Source organism: Canis lupus, chromosome 6 (genome assembly GCF_011100685.1).
Source record: "Canis lupus familiaris isolate Mischka breed German Shepherd chromosome 6, alternate assembly UU_Cfam_GSD_1.0, whole genome shotgun sequence".
In the NCBI taxonomy this organism is placed as follows: domain Eukaryota; kingdom Metazoa; phylum Chordata; class Mammalia; order Carnivora; family Canidae; genus Canis; species Canis lupus.
In genome coordinates this window covers 50,148,830-50,167,828 of record NC_049227.1, presented here as the reverse complement: position 1 = coordinate 50,167,828, position 18,999 = coordinate 50,148,830, and the positions used below count along the sequence as shown (strand labels likewise).

Sequence of the window (18,999 nt, the reverse complement as noted above, 5' to 3'; positions counted from 1 at the left end):
GATCATATAGGGACACAGAGAGAGAGAGAGGAAGAGACACAGGCAGAGAGAGAAGCAGGCTCCATGCAGGGAGCCCTATGCAGGTCTCTATCCTGGGACTCCAGGATCATTCCCTGGGCCAAAGGCAGGCTCTAAACCACCGAGGCACCCAGGGATCCCCAGAGATCATATATTTCAAAGCCAAACTTGAATTAGTTAACCAGTAAAAAATACAGTGTTAAGCCCAATAAAGATGAAGGGCCTCCCCTCACCTTTCTATTTGAACTAGATTTTTTTTTTAATAGCATATTTAGGGAATTCAATTGGCAAGAAAAATTTGAGGGAAATTAAAAACTTGATACTTGACAAAGTAGAAGTATAAACGCTTTAGTGCCATGTTTTAGAAAAAAATTTAGGAAGAAGGTAGTGAAGGTATGTTACAGTTAACAGTTAAGATTTTATTTTAATTAATTAATTTATTAATTTATTCATTTGTTCATTCATTCATTCATTCATTCATGAGAGACACAGAGAGAGAGAGGCAGGCTCCATGCAGGGAGCCCGACGTGGGAGTTGATCTCGGTACTCCAAGATCATGCCCTGGGCAGAAGGGAAGCCCTCAACCGCTGAGCCACCCAGGCGTCCCCAACAGTTAAGATTTTAAAGATGATAATTGCCTAGCTTGTAAATGTCCTGGGGATTTTGATTCAGTGGATATGGAGTGGGGCTGAGGCTGTATATTCTGACAGAACTGCACAAGTACGTATTATTTCTGAACGAGAATCCTGGTTCTGGAGGAAAATATTTTATATCCAGGCTACTGAATTTCTCATGAATCATTTGATCTTTGTGCCTCTAGCTGCTTCAGAAAAATGAGTTTGGGCAGCCAGGGTGGCTCAGCGGTTTAGCGCTGCCTTCAACCCTGGGCCTGATCCTGGAGACCTGGGATTGAGTCCCATGTCAGGCTCCCTGCATGGAGCTTGCTTCTCCCTCTGCCTATGTCTCTGCATCTCTCTCTCTCTCTGTGTCTCTCATGAATAAATAAATGAAATCTTTAAAAAAAAAAAAGAAAGAAAAAAAATGAGTTTGATATTAATTATCTGCCTTTTTAAGTTGGATTTATGGGCTCTCCCTCCATCTCTCCTCATATTGTTTATGTACTAAGTACTTTTCTGGTTTCAGGCTAAATTCTCTGTGAAGAAATCAGAAGATGAAGAAGATGCAGCTAAAGATGCTTATATTATTGAGTGCCAAGGAATTGGGATGACAAATCCCTATCTATAGGATATTTGCCTTTTAAATAATACTTCAATGATGTATTGCACTAATTCATTTCATAAATACTAGAAAACAACGAAGAAGAAGTAACTTATTAAAGGACCTGACATAAATATGGAGATGAAGTATAGAGTGTTGTAGATTTGCGGAGAATGCTTCATCAAATTAATCTCACTTTGACTATCTCCTAAGATAAGGACAATGAAATATAAGAGTTGATGAGTATGTATGATGGCTGATTTCAATATTAAAGTATTGAGATGGAGTGTTCTTTCCACCCTAAGTGTGTTTTTCTTTTTTATATAATAAATTAAGTCAAGGATGTAGATTTGGTCTGTAATTTGTGTCTGGTTCTAATCACTTTACTGAAGCTTCATGTAAAGTATAATGAAACAACTTTTTGCACAGGTACTTGGAACAATAACACTTAATAAGCATTTTCTCATTCCAATTATATGTACCTTCTTTCTTGTGGGGACTTGGTAAATATTGATTTTGAATCTGTGGAATGTTTTGAAATCCAAACAATGAGGATTGCAAAATTTGCACCCTAGTATATTTGTCTAAATTCAGCTGTATGTTTTTGTTTGGCTTTCAAAACATTGAACAGATTAAAAATCTAATTAAAAAATAATTGAGCACCTTTAGAACAGAATGTGCTTTTCATCAGTCTCTATTATCTTATACCTAGTCTACTTCCACATTTAGATTACTTCCTGGTCCCTGTAGGCAGCTGAGGTTGTGACTCAAATGAAACTGGTTTGGTGTATCAGCTAAATATGCTGTCCTGTAATATACATACAGTGAAGAAGTTTTTGAAACTTGGTTTTGTTTTGGACTTTATCCAGTGATGATTAAAACATAATCTAAGATCTAGATCTAGGGGATGGTATTATAATACATTCAGAAAGTGCTGAATTAGTCTGTATAGAATGAAATTAACTCCCATGTACATGATCATCATTATGTTATCAGTGATTTTTTTGTGGCCTCAGACAGTTGGGTTCCATTTGTTCTAAAGATGTGATAATAGTATTGGCTTGCTATTTATGTTCTAAGTAGATACATTTTATAAGTTCATCTGTATAAGACTTCTGAATACAAATAATTCTGTTGATTTGATGCTATATGTACAGTAGTTGTTAAGAATATTCTTTAAACCAGTAGCCTTCAAATGGGTATTCATAGCACTTGAGTTTCATAAAGCCTTTCCATGAATTCCAAGTTTGCACATTACAGTAGTTTTTTACTGTAATTTTTTTACTGTAAAAAAAATACATTTTTTTTGGAAATTTGTTTCTAAATTTCTCTGCTAAAATATGTACTTTCTCCTAAAACTGTGTTGCCTGCTGTCAAGGTAGTTCTTTGCAGGTTCTCCTTTTTAGCTTCTTTCTCACAACTGCTGTTCTTCCTCTTTACAAAAGGAAAGTGTATTTTTTATCCATCCTATTTTTTACAGCAGTGCCTTCCCCAGAGTATATAAAGGGACAACTTGAAATATTAGTCTCAAAAAAAAAAAAAAAAAAAAAAAGAAATATTAGTCTCTAAAAAGATACAAACTTGCATCTTATTTTATATATTTGCATGATTATAAGTAAGGAAATGAAAACATCAGTGTTTACTTTCCACAGGTCAATCTTATATCTTTAAATTAAACATTTTTCTGATTATTAGGAGAAATATTTTCATTAGCTTTGCCAAAGGCTACAGAAAGTTTAAATCTGTTTTCTAAACTTTGAGAGTTTGTTGCTTAGGATTTGTGAATTCTTCACTTTCTATTCATTCCTACCATATGGTGTGTGTTTTAGCATCTATATATTTTTAATATTCTATAAATATGCACATAATTATTAATATGTATATTTTAAGCCTCATATTTGCTTGATAACCTTTTTTTGCAATTGATTTCCAGTGAGCTCTACGTCGTCCCAGTACCATAGATATACATGATCTAATTTTTTATCTTTTTATTTTTAAAGATTTTATTTATATATTTACAGAGAGGTAGAGACCTAAGCAGAGGGAGAAGAGTCTCCTCATGAAAAGCTTGATGTGGGAATAGATCCCAGGACCCTGGGATCAGACCTGAGCCAAAGGCAGACGCTTAACTGCTGAGCCACTCAGGTGCTCCCATGATCTAATTTTTAAAAGCAGATCATCAATGTGAGGCATTTGGGTGACTCAGTTGATTGAGCATCTGACTCTGGATTTCAGCTCAGGTCATAATCTCAGCATTGTGAGATCGATCCCTGAGTTGGACTCTGCGCTGAGTGTCAAACCTGCTTGGGATTCTCTCTCCCTCTGCCCCCTCTCCTCTCTTTCTCTTTCTTTCTTGTCTCAAAAAAAAAAAAAAAAAAAAAAAAAACTTAAAGCATTATCATTAAGAGATCTATATCCATAAGATTTTACTTTTATATTTAATATTTCAAAACATGTATTTGTTTTTTGTTTTTTTAATATTTTTAATTGGAGTTCAATTCTCCAACATACAGTATAACACCCAGTGCTCATCCTGTCAAGTGCCCCCCTCAGTGCCTGTCACCCAGTCCCCCCCCATACCCCCCCTTGTTCGTTTCTCAGAGTTCTCTCATGAAAACATGTATTTGTTATGCTCAACTCTATAGTAATACTAATTGTAATTAAGCCAAGAGAAATTTAAAACATTTTTTTCTTAAGATTTTATTTATTCATGAGAGACAGAGAGGCAGAGACATAGGCAGAGGGAGAAGCAGGCTCCCTGCAGGGAACCCGATGTGGGACTCGATCCCAAGACTCCGGGAGCATGCCCTGAGCCAAATGAAGGCAGACGTTCAACTACTGAGCCGTCCAGGTGTCCTGAAATTTTTAACATTTTTAAGAGTCTTGTGTTTCCTGAATGTTTTAAAACAATGCAAATTAATATGTATATTTTCATTACAGAAAAATAGGACAAAGTAGACTTTTAAGCATAAAAACATAAAATTATGAGGGAAGTGGAATGTATTTCTTTTCATGGAGATAGTGGATATCAAATAGTTATAGCATTTAGAGTCCAGTGGACAAATTTGAGAGTGGTGGAATATTTTTATTTGAAAATGGCCATATTTATAAAATGAAATGAGATTCTTTGCTCTAACAATTGAAACTTAGGAACCTGGGTGGCTCAGCGGTTGAGCATCTGCCTTTAGCTCAGGTCGTGATCCCAGGGTCCGGGATAGAGTCCATCCCATATTGGGTTGCAGGGAGCCTACTTCTCCCTCTGCGTCTGCCTCTCTCTCTTCTCTCTGTCTCTTGTGAATAAGCAAAATCTTTTGTTTTTTTTAAAAAGAAACTTGTGATGAAAAATTTTGATGCCAGATAACTGGTAAGAGAGCATTTCTCTGTATATCTGTGAGGGGATTTCCAGAAGAAATTAGCATCTGAATTTGTGAACTGAGTCTGGTCCTTCCAATGTGGTAGGCCTTGTCCAATCTGCTGAACACCTGAGTAGAACAACAAGGCAAAGGAAGGTTGAATTCCCTCCGTGCCTAAATGTTGGTCCCAAGGCATCAGTCTGAGTGTTCTCAGTTCTTAGCTCTTCTCACTGGAATCTACACCTCTGGCTCTTCAGCTCTCAGGCCTTTAAACAACGCCACTGGGGCAGCCCGGGTGGCTCAGCGGTTTAGCACCGGCCTTCAGCCCAGGGCGTGATCCTGGAGACCTGGGATCGAGTCCTGCATTGGGCTCCCTGCTTCTCCCTCTGCCTGTGTCTCTGCCTCTCTCTCTCTGTCTCTCATGAGTAAATATTAAAAAAAAAAAAAAAAAAAAAACCCACAACACTACGCCACTGGCTTTCCTGGGTCCCCAGCGTGCAGATGGCAGATTGTGGGACTTCTGCGCCCCTATAAATCTCTGTCTCTTGTTCTCTCCTTTGTTCATGTATGTGTTTCTCTGGAGAACCCTGACAATTATAACTGGAGTCACCAGAGCCTGTGAATTTGAAGGAGGTGTTCTCTTGGGACTGATGATCAGATCTCTCAAGAAGGGGTACATTTTAGCTGGTGATGAGACTGCAGGAGCATTGCAGCTGGTACTCAGACTCTCGGGAGAAGGGTGCATCCAGACAGGTGCACACGGCTTGGCGCCGCAGGTGAGGGAGTACAGTGGGGCTAATGTTGCTATTGCCAAGAAAGCACCACAGAGCATGTGGCAGGGCAAGTGGAATGAGGCCTGAGGCCATGGTTTGCTGCCGCTGTTGCTGGAGCAATCCTGATGGGAATTAGGAGAGTCTTTTTTCTTTGTCCTGTCTTCCACAGTCCACCTGGTTTTCCTTTTGCAGAACCTAACCAGAAGCCACTGGGCATGGCAGTCTGGAAATCATAATTTACATATGGAAACAGTTGGACAGAGTTTTGAAAGGTGCAGTTGGAGCTGAGAGATCCTAAATAGCAGGACCTATCATTTTGGTCATTCATTATCCATTTACGTGTCTTACAACAACACTAATGTCTCTTTGCTTTTGCCTAGCAGGATATAACCATCCCTTTTACAATGATATTTCTATCATCTTCCTCAAAAAAAAGGCCCAAAGTCCCACCAGTCCCCATAGCCATCTCTGGGTCTCTTTTATTGAATCCCATCTGGATATTCTATAACATACAGAGTAAATCGTAAAGTTAATCACCAATAATGGTCCTCATTCAAAATGAAGCAGGATGATGAGGGGGTAGAGAAAAGGAAGTAAATATATGTCAATAGATACACAACAAGCAAGGATGAACATTTTTTTAAAAGATTGTATTTATTTATTCATGATAGACGTAGAGAGAAAGGCAGAGACACAGGCAGAGGGAGAAGCAGGCTCCATGCAGGAGCCTGAGGCGGGACCCGATCCTGGGTCTCCAGGACCGTGCCTCGGGCTGAAGGCAGGCGCCAAACCGCTGAGCCACCCAGGGGTACCCGGAAGAACATTTTCATAACTACTACGGTCATATCTGCTATACACATTATGTTCCCTTTACCCTCATCAGGCACTGCAGCCAGTCGGGGTTCTTTTCCTGTTGGAGGTAATCCAACCCCCCATTCCCAAAAGCTCTAAACCTTTGTGGTCTAAAATGTTGCTATAGCTTTGCCATAAGTTTCACTACCGGATTTGAGAGTACTCAGAGGTGCCTCAGAGAAGGTCTTGGGCTCCAGACATAGTCCTTCTCTGTCTCCAGTGTTAGAGCAGTCACTCAGTTTACCCTTAGTTGGGAGCAATCGCCCCAGCAAAAACAGTGCTCCCTCCTTTGTTATTTCCATAACACTTGAAGCTCTCCATGGCCAGTGGAAGTCTCATCTTCCAGTTCTTTGGAGCCATTGTCATGACCTCTGACAGAAAGTATTTCTCCTTTGGGAATTAAAACCTCTAAGCCAGCAACAGAGTTTTGGGGATGGGAAATGAAATTTGGGAGACTGTAACGAACTGTAGTAGTGGAAGAGCCACTCTCACTTCTACCCTTTTCTCCATGTATTCTTGCTATGGGAGAAAGGATGCCCTGTATTAGTCTCTGGTCCCAAGAATAGCCCACATCCTGTAGGATTAAGTGCTCTAACCTTTCAGAGTGTTGTTTCCCAACTGGCACTGTAACTGAATCTCCACTAGGCTGTTTTCAGCTCTGCTGCTTCTGAGGGATGTCATATGGCAAGACCAGCACACTCAATGGGAATGACCTTATTGGTATACTTTTTTAGTTGAGAAATGAGTTCCCTGATCAGAAGAGAATATTGTGTAAAACATCCGTAAGTCCACAGATAGTCATTATATTTATCTGTTGCTGCATAACAGATTGCTTCAAACCTTAGCAGCTTAAAACAATAAACATTATTTCATAATTTTTTGTCAGTCAGGAATATGGGACCAGCTTAGGTGTGTGGTTCTGGCTCCTGGTGTCTTGAGTTTGCAATCACGCCAACCACTGGGTGGAGCTACAGTCATCTCAAGACTTGAACGGAGTTAAGTATCCACTTTCAACCTCACTCATGATTGTGGGCAGGCTTCAGTTCCTCCCAGGCAGATAAACAGGGCTTCAGTTCCTTGCCATGCCACATAGGACTTCCCACAGGACTTCTCACAAGGCAGCTTGTTTTCTCAATGTGAGTGGAGAGAGAGGGGAAGTGAGGGAGAGAAAGCAGGAGAAAGCCCCCAAAATGGAAACCAAAGTCTTTATAACATAGTCTTAGAAGTGATAGTTCATTTCTGCCATATTCTATTAGAAGCAACCCACTAGTCCAGCTTCTACTGAAGTGGATGGGATTACTCAAGGAGACAGGGATCATTGGATGCTATTTTGGTATGGCCATGACAAAAGTCATACTAGTAGAACACAGGCCTTTAGCGTTTTGGAATAGATAACTATTTTTTCAGAAACTGCTCTTGGTTTGCTACTAGGCCATGGTAGAGACCGAATTTCTGATCTGGGACATTTGGAGACCATATGACCCGAGCTTCCCAAGATGAATTGGATGTTTTCTTTCTTTTTTTTTAAATAAAGATTTTATTTATTTGATAGAAAGCACAAGCAGGGGGAGCAGCAGGAAGAGGGAGAAGCCAGTTCCCTGCTGAGCAGAGAGCTTGATGTGGGGCTCCATCCCAAGATCCTGAGATCATGACCTGAGCTGAATTCGATGTTTTCTGACCCACCAAGATACAAGGTTGGTTAAAGGCATCGCAATCCAACATCAAGTGGAGATGGTATAAATGAGATTAGATGCAGAGTGAAGTAAGCTCCTGAAGATCTAAGCATGTTGCATAAGAGATGGCTCATGGTAGCCAGCTATTCCTGCTACATTGCTGCCTCTTTACCAACCTATGACCTTATGGGGGATGACAGTTTACTGAGGAAGAAAAAGCTAAGGCCTAGTTTACAGGTAGTTTTGGACAATGTGTTGACATCAACTTGAAGCAGCATTGCAGCCCCATTCTGGAGTGGTCCAGTGAGGCAGTAATGATGGGAGACCTTCCCCGTGCACAGAAAGAGCAATACATTCTTTTAAAAAAAATTTTTTTTAAAGATTTTATTTATTTATTCATTCATGATAGACAGAGAGAGAGAGAGGAGGCAGAGACAGAGGGAGAAGCAGGCTCCGTGCCGGGAGCCCAATGTGGAACTCGATCCCGGGACTCCAGGATCACACCCTGGGCCAAAGGCAGGCGCTAAACTGCTGAGCCACCCAGGGATTCCCCCTGAGCAATACATTCAATTGGCTACTCTGTCTGAATTGAGAGATGGCCAGAAGTATAAATAAACTTCTGGCCGTTTGTGGACAGTGATTGACAGTTTGGCTGAAATGTTGGGAACTCAGAAAACAAAGATTTGACAATTGGTAACAAAGAACAGAGGAGAAGAGGCATGTGGATGAAACTTCCACAATGAGCTTAAGGTGTGAAAATATGTGCCCCAACTGAATACTAAGCAAGAGAGCATCCAGAGAGGAGACTCAATAACCAGGTGGACAGAATAAACTGGTCTGTGTATGACAGCCTTTTTCTGCAGTTACTTAGTGCTTGCCCAGCAGCCACAATGGTGGGGCTGAGGTTACACGTGGGCCCAACATCATGAGCTTCCCGCGTCAGGGGTGGGCTGGCTGTCCTCACTGCTAAGAGCTTAACTTGCCAGTAGCAGCAACTGACACTGAGCCCTCTATACAGCACCTTTCCCCAAGAAAGACCAGAAAACCACCTCATGGCAGGTTGATCACAATGAAGGCAGCAATTTGTTCTCACCGGAAAGAACTTAAGGGTATGGATTTGCCTTCCCTGACCACAATGCTCTGCCAATATAACTATCCTTATACTAATGGAAGTCTGATACAATATTGCTTCTGATCAAGAAGCTCATTTCTAAGTCATCCTTATGTTAGGAAAAGGCAGCTTTCTTTCTTTTTCTTTTCTCTTTCCTTTTTTTTTTTTTTTAAGATTTTATTTATCCATGACAGACACAGAGAGAGTGAGGCAGAGACATAGGTAGAGAGAAAAGCAGGCTCCTGTGTCCCAGGGTTCCCGGGCTCATACCCTGAGCTGAAGGCAGATACTCAACCACTGAGCCACCCAGGCATCCTGGCAGTTTCTTTAAAGAAGGAAGGATGGAAGGAAGGAAGGAAGGAAGGAAGGAAGGAAGGAAGGAAGGAAGGAAGGAAGAAAAAAAAACACCTAGGAAAGTAATATGTCAGAATGTAATAAGTCACTAATGGGAATATGTATATATATTGCAGTTTGTTTCAGCTTTTTATTTTCCAAGTTATGTATCTGGACTAATATATTGAAATATAACATAAAGGCCATTGAAGGGCAGCCCAGGTGGCTCAGCGGTTTAGTGCCACCTTCAGACCAGGGTGTTATCATGGAGACCCAGGATGGAATCCCAAGTCGGGCTCCCTGCATGGAGACTCATGAATAAATAAATAAAATCTCTCATGAATAAATAAATAAAATCTTAAAAAAATAAAAAAGGCCATTGAAGATAGTTCTTAAACTGTATTCCTGAAAGATTGTAGTTTGCTAAGAGGATTGATTGGAGGCTACTCTATTTTATTTATTTATTTATCATGACAGACACACACGGAGAGAGAGAGGGGCAGAGACACAGGCAGAGGGAGAAGCAGGCTCCATGCAGGAGCCTGATGTGGGACTCGATCCCGGGTCTCCAGCATCATGCCCTGGGCCAAAGGCAGGCACTAAACCGCTGAGCCAGCCAGGGATCCCCCCTGAGGCTACTCTATTTTAATCATGATTTCAGTTCTTCTATTTTCAAACCACTTAGGCACAGACTCCTGCAGTCTCAGCCAATGATATTTCTCTATAATCTGAGTGATTCTCAAACTTTTGTGAACATAAGCATCTTCAGGGAGACATAAAATGCAAACTCCCAGTCCATGCCTCCACCCTGGAAATTCTGACTGGGTAATTCTGGGAGGGACCTAGGAATCTGTATACGTTGACCCTTGAACAATTTGGGTTTGAACTGCACAGGTCCACTTATACTCAGATATTTTTCAATAAATACAGTACTGTAAATGTATTTTGTTTTCCTTATTACTTTTTTTTATTAAGATTTTATTTATTCATGAGAGACGCACAGAGAAAGGCAGAGACATAGGCAGAGGGAGAAGCAGCTTCCTCGAGGGGAGCCCGATGCGGGACTTGATCCTAGAACCCTGGGATCATGACCCTGAGCCAAAGGCAGACGCTCAACCACTGAGCCCCCCAGGTGTCCCTCCTTATTACTTTCTTAATACCATTTTCTTTTCTCTAGCTTTATTGTAAGAATAAAATATATAATACATAAAACGTACAAAATATTTGTTGATTGTTTCTGTTATCAGTAAGGCTTCTAGTCAACGGTAGGCTATTAGTTAAATTTTGGGAGAGTCTTGGACGCCTGGGAGCTCAGCGGTTGAGCATCTGCCTTTGGCCCAGGGTGTGAGCCTGGAGATCCGGGATCGAGTCCCACATTGGGCTCCCTGTGTGGAGCCTGCTTCTCCCTCTGCCTATGTCTCTGCCTCTCTCTATGTCTCTCATGAATAAATAAATAAAATCTTGAAAAAAAATTTGAGGGGAGTCAAAGTTCTATATGGATCTTTGCATAGCAGGGAGCCGGTGTCCGTAACCTCACCCCCGCCATGTTAACAGTTCAAAAGCTAACTTAAAAAAAAAAAAAAAAAAAAAAGAAGATTTTATTTATTTGAGAGAAAGAATGAGCAGGAAGGAGAGGGAAAGAAAGAATCTGAAGCAGATTCTACCCTGACTTGGGGCTCGATTCCATGACTGCAAGATCATGACCTGAGCCTAATCCAAGAGTCGGATACTCAACCAACTGTGCCATCCAGGTGCCCCAAAAGTTGACTATAGTTTTTTTTTTCTTTATAAAGATTTTATTTATTTATCCACGAGAGACACAGAGAGAGAGAGAGAGAGAGAGGCAGAGACACAAGCAGGCTCTATGCAGGGAGCCCGATGCGGAACTCGATCCTGGGTCTCCAGGATCACACCCTGGGCCAAAGGTGGTGCTAAACTGCTGAGTCCCCCGGGCAGCCCGTTAACTGTAGTTTTAAAAGCGCCCCCAAGTGAGTGATCCTTGTTTAGGTGGTCCACATGACATGGTTTAAAGAACACTGCTTTGAATTTTTTTAATAATAAATTTATTTTTTATTGGTGTTCAATTTGCCAACATACAGAATAACACCCAGTGCTCATCCCGTCAAGTGCCCCCCTCAGTGCCCGCCACCCAGTCATCTCCCTTTCTGATATTTCCTACCCATTTCTTCTCCCTTCCCCTCTATGGGAGGCTCCAAGGCAGAGGAAAATCTAGGAAGAATTCAAGTAAGACTGAGGGGAAACACAGGTGCAAGTTGTTATTCTGTTGTCAATAGGATCAGATTCCAGAAACACAAATAGAAAGACAACCCAAAATCCTTTTTGCCTTTCTTTAGGATTGATTCAAAATGTAGCACGTCACTGCACTCACATTACCAATCTAGGTATACAGAACAGGTCTCTATCTGCATGAGAAAAGCTACACAACAGAATGGGTGCTGGTATCAATTGCTCTTTCACGACCATATCACAGCTCCCTCCAAAACCTGTGGAGACAAATGGATCTGAGCTAGAGCACTAGCTTCATCATTATTAGTTGTCCGTTTTAGGTGAAATGACTAAGCCCTCAGAGCCTTGGCTTTTTCATGGGAGAAATATTTTTGAGCCTTTACAGAAGTAGGACTTAAGTTGAAATATGTAATCATTCTAGACCTAGGTTATTTTAATAGAATAAAGAAGACTAGAATCTCCAATATTCTCTTCAGCTTTAAAATTCTTTGTATATATATATAAAAAATAAAATAAAATAAAATTCTTTGTATATTTTACTAGGATCCTGTTTCTATTATAAACTAAGTGAAAACATTTAGATAATACTTGCAGAAAACATAAAATCACAATGTTGAGATAAAAGTCATGAAAATAATTGTTTCCTTGGGCAGAAAAATTTAAAATAACCGGTGTATTCCTTAATTGAATAATGATGGATAAGGCGATGATTACTTCAGGTGAAATGAGACTTCATGGTAAAGACGCAGGGTTTCCCTGCACTGAAGGCAATATTTCGGGCCTGCCCCTTGAGGGCTGCCTATCAGATGAATCCTGTGAGTGTCCTCAGTGGACTTTCTGTCGTGGAAAAAGAGTGTCCAGTGATGAGAGACTAGAGTTCTGTCACAGTGACCCTGAAGTGAACGGCTCCGAAGTGGGGTGTATGAAGAGTAGGTGACGCTAAATTCCTAAGGAGCCTTTGAGCTAAAATAGGGCATGGCATCTCATCTCACTCCTGATATGTCTCAGATTTCCCCTTGTTGCAGTCACCACCAGAGAATACAAAGGGGAAAGATTTTCCTATCCAAGAGCAGGGACCTGGAATCCTGCCTTTTCCCACTTTCCCTTACTTTTCTGGCACCTGCCCTGTCCACTCCAACATACATTGTTTTGGTTTACGTAGACAGCTGATATTTATTGCATAGTAGGGATTCTGAGGCACAAACACTCCATAGTTGAGATTTTTTTCTCAAGTGCACTTCATATCATTCAGTTGGCTTTGTATACTTACTAAATCTCCCAGTTATGCATGCTTGCCCAAACAGACCTGCAGGTTTAAAGTATTAAACAGATAGTCCTTTTGGCATTCCACTTAGCGGGAGTGGTCTCTACAAGGACCCCACCCTTGAGAGTATAGTTATGCTGATGACCCTTTCCCCTTTTCCATATTATGGGCCTTTCGGTCAGGGGAGGACTTCTCACCCTGAGAGGTAGCAGAGATCGAATCATTGAATTAAGGAGAAACAGAGAGGAGTTAAGAAAGCCAGGTTCAAGAAAAGACCAGGAAGGAAGCACAGTAGAAAATGGAAGAGCTACGCTCAAGTCACAGGGTGGGAAAAAGTTTGTGAGAGTCAGGGGTCATGGAGCAGTTATGGGTTAAACCAGGAGAGCACTCAGCAGATACAAAGATACTCAGTACAGAGGGCACAGACAAGAAGACCTGGCAACAGAGCCAAAGTCCACTGCAGGAAGACAGCACCATATAGTGTTTTCTTTTTGTTACCTTGTAGAATTCTAATTGAAGGAGGGGCCCGGTTCATACACTTTCCCAGACAGGTTGATCCAATGCAAGGCTGAAAAATTTACCTTGCCTCCTCTGAGAGAATTTATTCCATCCTGTTTGTGATACAGATCTATGCCATTACTAGTTCTGATAATGTGTCTGTAGATTGTTTAGTGTCTTCTATTGTCTGTAAGTCTTGGAAGTTTCTCCTTCCTAATCTTTCTTACCATTATGTTTTAAGCAATTATCTGTTGAAAAAGAGGATTAGCATGAAGGAATCTGGCTATAATATGAATAATAAAGAATTCAAGACTTCTGTCATAAGACTCCATCAATGTAGACAATTGTTTTCATTGCTCACATCTACCAAGATGGAGATCATGAATGGTCATGAACTTGTAGCCAAAGAGGTTCTTTAATAATTAAGATTCTCCAAGACTGTAAGTTCTGACTCTGCAAAGTCTCTTTGATGTTGTGAAGGCAAACTAACAGCAGGAATAACAAACACATTCCCCATCAAAGAGAAGCAGAGCCTAATATTTATTTATTTATTTATTTATTTTTTATTTTTTATTTTTTTTTTGAGAGAGAGAGAGAGAGAACGTGCACACATGCACATGGGTTGGGGGCAGGGGCGGAGAGAGAAAGTGAGAGAATCTCAAACAGACTCTACACTGAGCTCAGAGTCCAGCCAAGGCTCCATCTCACAACTCTGCAATTATGACCTGAGCTGAAATCAGGAGTCAGATGCTTAACCAACTGAACTACTCCAATGCCCCAGAAGTCTTTATAAATAGGGACCAAAGTCTTAAAGATATGGTTTATTGATGTTTCTGTTTTCTTTATTCCCAGGTGGCTGCTGAAGCAGAGCCTGAGCCTCTAGCCTTTCGTAGGCTAAGTGAATATTTTGACTTATAAAGGTATCTTCTCCCCATTAAGCAGGACTCCAGTGCTGTGACTGTACCAATTGAGGGGCTGCCTGTATCAGCCAGGAAGAGGCAGGTAAAGAGAAGCGGGGAAGCATAGCTGGAAAGCAACTCTGAGTTGTGGTAAAGATGGAGAGAAAGCAAACAGTGAGGATGCTTACTTTTTTGTAAAACATTAAACTTGGGGAACACAGCAAAGTATAAAAAAATACAAAAATAAAGTCATCCAACCACCACTGTGACTTACATTTTTATACGAGCATTAAAGTAGGGATTAAAGTAAACACTTTTAATTAATTAATCTATTTATTTTAAGATTTTATTTATTTATTCATGAGAGACAGAGGGAGAGGCAAAGGGCTTGTTCCTGGAGTCCCAGGATGAGTCCCTCATCAGGCTCCCTGCAGGAAGCCTGCCTCTCCCTCTGCCTGTGTCTCTGCCTCTCTCTCTTTCTGTGTCTCTCATGAATAAATAAATAGAATCTTTAAAAAAAAAAAAAAAGTTGCGTCTAGCTTCCCCCATTTATATAAACTTAAACATTTTCTCACGTAAGTATACATTATTTAAAAATGTTGTATTAAATAAACAAATAAAAATGTTATATTAGGGGCGCCTGGGTGGCTCAGTGGTTGAGCGGCTGCCTTTGGCTCAGGGCGTGATCTCGGAGTCCCAAGATCAAGTCCCACATCAGGATCCCTGCAGCAAGGCTGCTTCTCCCTCTGCCTGTGTCTCTGCCTCTTTCTGTATCTCTCATGAATAAATAAATAAAATCTTTTAAAAAAATGTTATATTCAAATCCAAAAATCCAGAACAAAAGCAGAGTTCACCAAGCAAGACCAATGTGACATCTAGGCCACGGAAGAGTCTAATTCCCTCAGGGCAAGCAAGATGAGAAAAGATACCAGAGTAGCAGGGATGAAGGCTGTATTGTTCTCCAGTGGACATGGAGTCTTCCCAGGCCCCACCCCAAGATGCTGTGAGAAAATGCAGCCACTCCTTGAAAGAAGACTTTGTGCCCTTGTCTGTGCTCCGGATTTACTCTTCCCTGAAAGAAAGTCCTAGACCTGAGACAAAGACACAGCTTTTCAAGTAAGGAAAGAAAAAACAAGGAATCTGATAAATGAGGAAAAGAATGTAAGAGAAAGAGAAGTAAGGAAAGAACAAACTTCAAAGAGACAGTGAAGCCTCCCCTGCATAATTTTTGCTTATTTTCTTGTTTGTTGTAAGAAAAACAGGTGACAATGAGAATCTTCATGACCACTGGAAAACTAGGTGATTTTGCTAGTTCTGACTTTGTTAAGAGTCTCTCCTAGAAACTTGAACAATAAAAGTCAGCTTTACTTCTTGTAAATGGGAGGCACGTAAGGTCATTGAGTGATAATGTCAACTAATGATTCTCATATCCAACTCTGCCTCCTTTCTACAGGAACAACCCTATCTTGGGATGCCTGGGTGGCTCAGTGGTTGAGTGTCTGCCTTTGGCCCAGGGCGTGATCCTGGGTCCCGGGATCAGGTCCCACATGGGGCTCCTGCATGGAGCCTGCTTCTCCCTCTGCCTGTGTCTCTGCCTCTCTCTGTGTCTCTCATGAATAAATAAAATCTTAAAAAAAAAACAAAAACAAAAACAAAACAACAACCCTATCTTTTCAGTCATTAACTCTCTATTTTCATTTTACTATTTTACCTCTAATTCAATTTGAATAAAATCAAACTCATTGCCCTACCTCTGTCATTGTCTCAAGTTTATTTTCCCTATTTTTTACATTTAATATTTTTTTCACTTAATAAGACATGTATTATGTATCTATGCTGTGGCTAAGATGCTATGTTAGGTACAGGCTAAGGAGAAGCCTCTCTGGGCTCAGGATTTATAGCCAGTTGGTGAGGGCATGGAGGGTGACTGGGGAGACACCTTACAAGTCCATCCACTGAAGTGTAATTATGCTGTGGGACCAGAAATTATCCTTAAATTCCAAATATAATCAACTAATTAACTCCTTCTCCATTTCTCACTCATGGCCTGATCTGAGCCCTGGACACTTAGGCCTGGATAACAACATGACTTTTATGATGGTGTCTCTCTTTCTGAGTTTTCTCCTCAATCTAACCTAGCACCACTGCCAACTAGTCTTGGACACAGCTTTCGACAATGTCAGTGACAAGCTCTTGCTTGAAAGCCTTGTTGTTGTTAAAAATTTTATTTATTATTATTTTTTAATGTTTAATTTTTTTAAAGATTTTATTTATTTATTCATGAGAGACACACACAGAGAGAGAGGCAGAGACACAGGCAGAGGGAGAAGCAGGCTCCACGCAGGGAGCCTGATGTGGGACTCGATCCCAGAACTCCAGGATTACGCCCTAGGCCGAAGGCAGGCGCTCAACCACTGAGCCACCCAGACTTCCTGATTTTATTTATTTATTCATGAGAGATAAAGAGAGAGAGGCAGAGACATAGGCAGAGGGGAAAAGCAGGCTTCATGAAGGGAGGCTGATGCATGACTCGATACCAGGACCACCTGAGCTGAAGACAGATGCTTAACCACTCTGCCACCCAGGTGCCCCCCGCTTGAGAGCCTTGTGACTTAGCTTTATCAAGGCCAGCCCAGGACTTTCTGTCTTTTTGGTGTGATATTGTCTATGCCCTTAGAAAATGATACTGAAGATTTACCAAGAAGAATGACAATTGAGATGAAGCCATTGGATTTTGCAGCTAGGAAATGATTGGTAACTTCCCAAAGTAAAATATCTTTATAATGATTGGACCAAAAGCCATTAAACAAGTGTTTAAGAACAGTGATAGCTCAAGAAAGAGATGCACATGTAGTAAACTGTACTAGGAATTTTTACTGTGAAATAAGGAGGAAAGTTGTTAAGTGTTGTGGTCATTCCTAATGTAGATTTATTGACGCTTTAGGTAACCAATGCCAGAAGTTGCATATTTGATTCTACTCATTGTACATGGTGATGAGTGTATTTTTGCAGGTAAAGAAAATCTACCCTAATTGATAATGAACACTATATTCAGTACAAAACTCAGAGGACCTTTTAAATGAAAACGTTTCTCTTCTTCTTATCACATATAATATACCCAATTTGGGGCCAAACTTCTTGTGATTAAAAATGGCTTTCAGAAAATGTAGCTATAAGATAAAGTTAATACTAATGTCAGTAATAAAAACTATAAAACACTTAGGAGTGCCTGGCTGGCGTGGTCAGTAGAGCATGTGACTCTCGATCTTGGAATTGTGAATTCAAATCTCACATTGGGTGTAGAGATTATTTATAAACAAACAAATGAACAAATAAATACTGAAATAGTGCTTACTGTATGCCAGGAAACTTTCTTAGTGTTTTACATATATTAACTTGTTTAATTCACACAATAAGCCATTGTAAGAAATGAAGAAACAAATTAACTTGTCCAAGGCCATACAGCTAGTAAGTAGCCATGATCCATACCACAGGCCATGATCCATATGGCTCCATAGGCAAGGCTCTTGAAGACTTCACTATACTGCTAAGATTCAATTCACCTCCCCATATTTCTTTGATCCTCTCAAGGCATGGCCTATATATTAATCATAGTGTTCTTGGTCAATGAAGCCCTAGGATTTCAGGAGCAAGTTCAAGCTCCCTAAGCTTTTCATGCTCAGGTGTACATTTAGAGCTTTTTTATTGTTTTGCATGACTAACTACTACCTTGGATAGAGTTGAAAGAAGTTGGCCAAGAGCCCATGGAAAAACTGAACAGAAGTGACTTATGGGGCTGACTTAGGCAACGTTGTAAAAAGAGATTTTGCTTAGATGCTCCCCTCCTTCTTCTCCTCAATCTAACCTAGCACCACTGCCAACTAGTCTTGGACACAGCTTTCGACAATGTCAGTGACAAGCTACCAAGGCGCTCTGGCATTGATCAGTTTTCAGAATAATTAGCCACTACCTTAGAAAGCATAAGAAAACAGGAAGGCTAGAGGCTGTCCCTAGACAAAATTGTGAAATAGAAGTTAATTTTCTTCCTCTTCTCATTTCCTCATTCAACACCCTTATTGTATGTTGAATTTTCCTTAACCCCACTTTACTTTTTCTTCAGAAGTGACTTTTGATGCTTTTCCCCAGAGATTTTACTTGAAGGTAGATGTCAGTCAAAATGGTAAGTTTAGCAGACCCATGACCTTTGCTCCCAAATCAGTGCCAGGCTATGGGACACTAGTGTCAGACAATTCTTTTTATTTTAAATGTAAGCTCTTACACCCAACATGGGCTTGAACTCATGAGCCTGAAATCAGGAGTCCCATGCTCCACCGACTGAGCCAGCCAGGTGCTCCTGACAATTATTCTTGAATGGTATGAAGTCTCAGTATAAGGTAGTGCCACCTATTATTCTGCCTTGACAAGAATATTTTGAAAAAGAGCAATTTGTGGTAAGGATCAGCACACCTTTCTCCTTAGGTGGGAACACAAAGGAGTCGAGAAGTTTGATAGATTCAACTCTAAAGAAAAGAACAAACAGCAGGTTATCTCACGAAGTTCTGTCCTAGTTTCCATCCTAGAAGTAATATGAGAGGACCATGGGTTTGAGGACTTTTTGGATTTCTTGGGGTTTGTTTTTGTTTTTTGGCATTTTTCTTTTTTTTTTTAAGTATTTATTTATTCATGTACGAGAGACACAGAGAAAGAGTAGCAGAGACACAGGCAGAGGGAGAAGAAGCAGGCTCTTCACAGGGAGCCTG

At 40.7% G+C, this 18,999-nt stretch overlaps 1 protein-coding gene across 7 annotated transcripts in view; it reads left to right on the top strand.

The window, feature by feature from the left end:
* The window catches only part of RTCA (RNA 3'-terminal phosphate cyclase), a 54,751-nt gene extending 40,318 nt beyond the window's left edge, over positions 1-14,433 (top strand). For 3 of the 7 annotated variants that reach the window (XM_038541219.1, XM_038541216.1, XM_038541217.1), the window contains one exon: positions 1,162-1,583. In XM_038541219.1, coding sequence (XP_038397147.1) covers positions 1,162-1,263 — 102 coding nt within the window. In that variant the 3' untranslated portion in view covers positions 1,264-1,583. Of the gene's footprint in view, positions 1-1,161; positions 1,584-7,100; positions 7,211-7,766; positions 7,909-14,192 lie in introns of those variants that run through there. The other 4 variants (XM_038541213.1, XM_038541218.1, XM_038541214.1 and 1 more) reach the window with 4 other exon arrangements.
* The last annotated feature ends 4,566 nt before the right edge of the window (positions 14,434-18,999 follow it).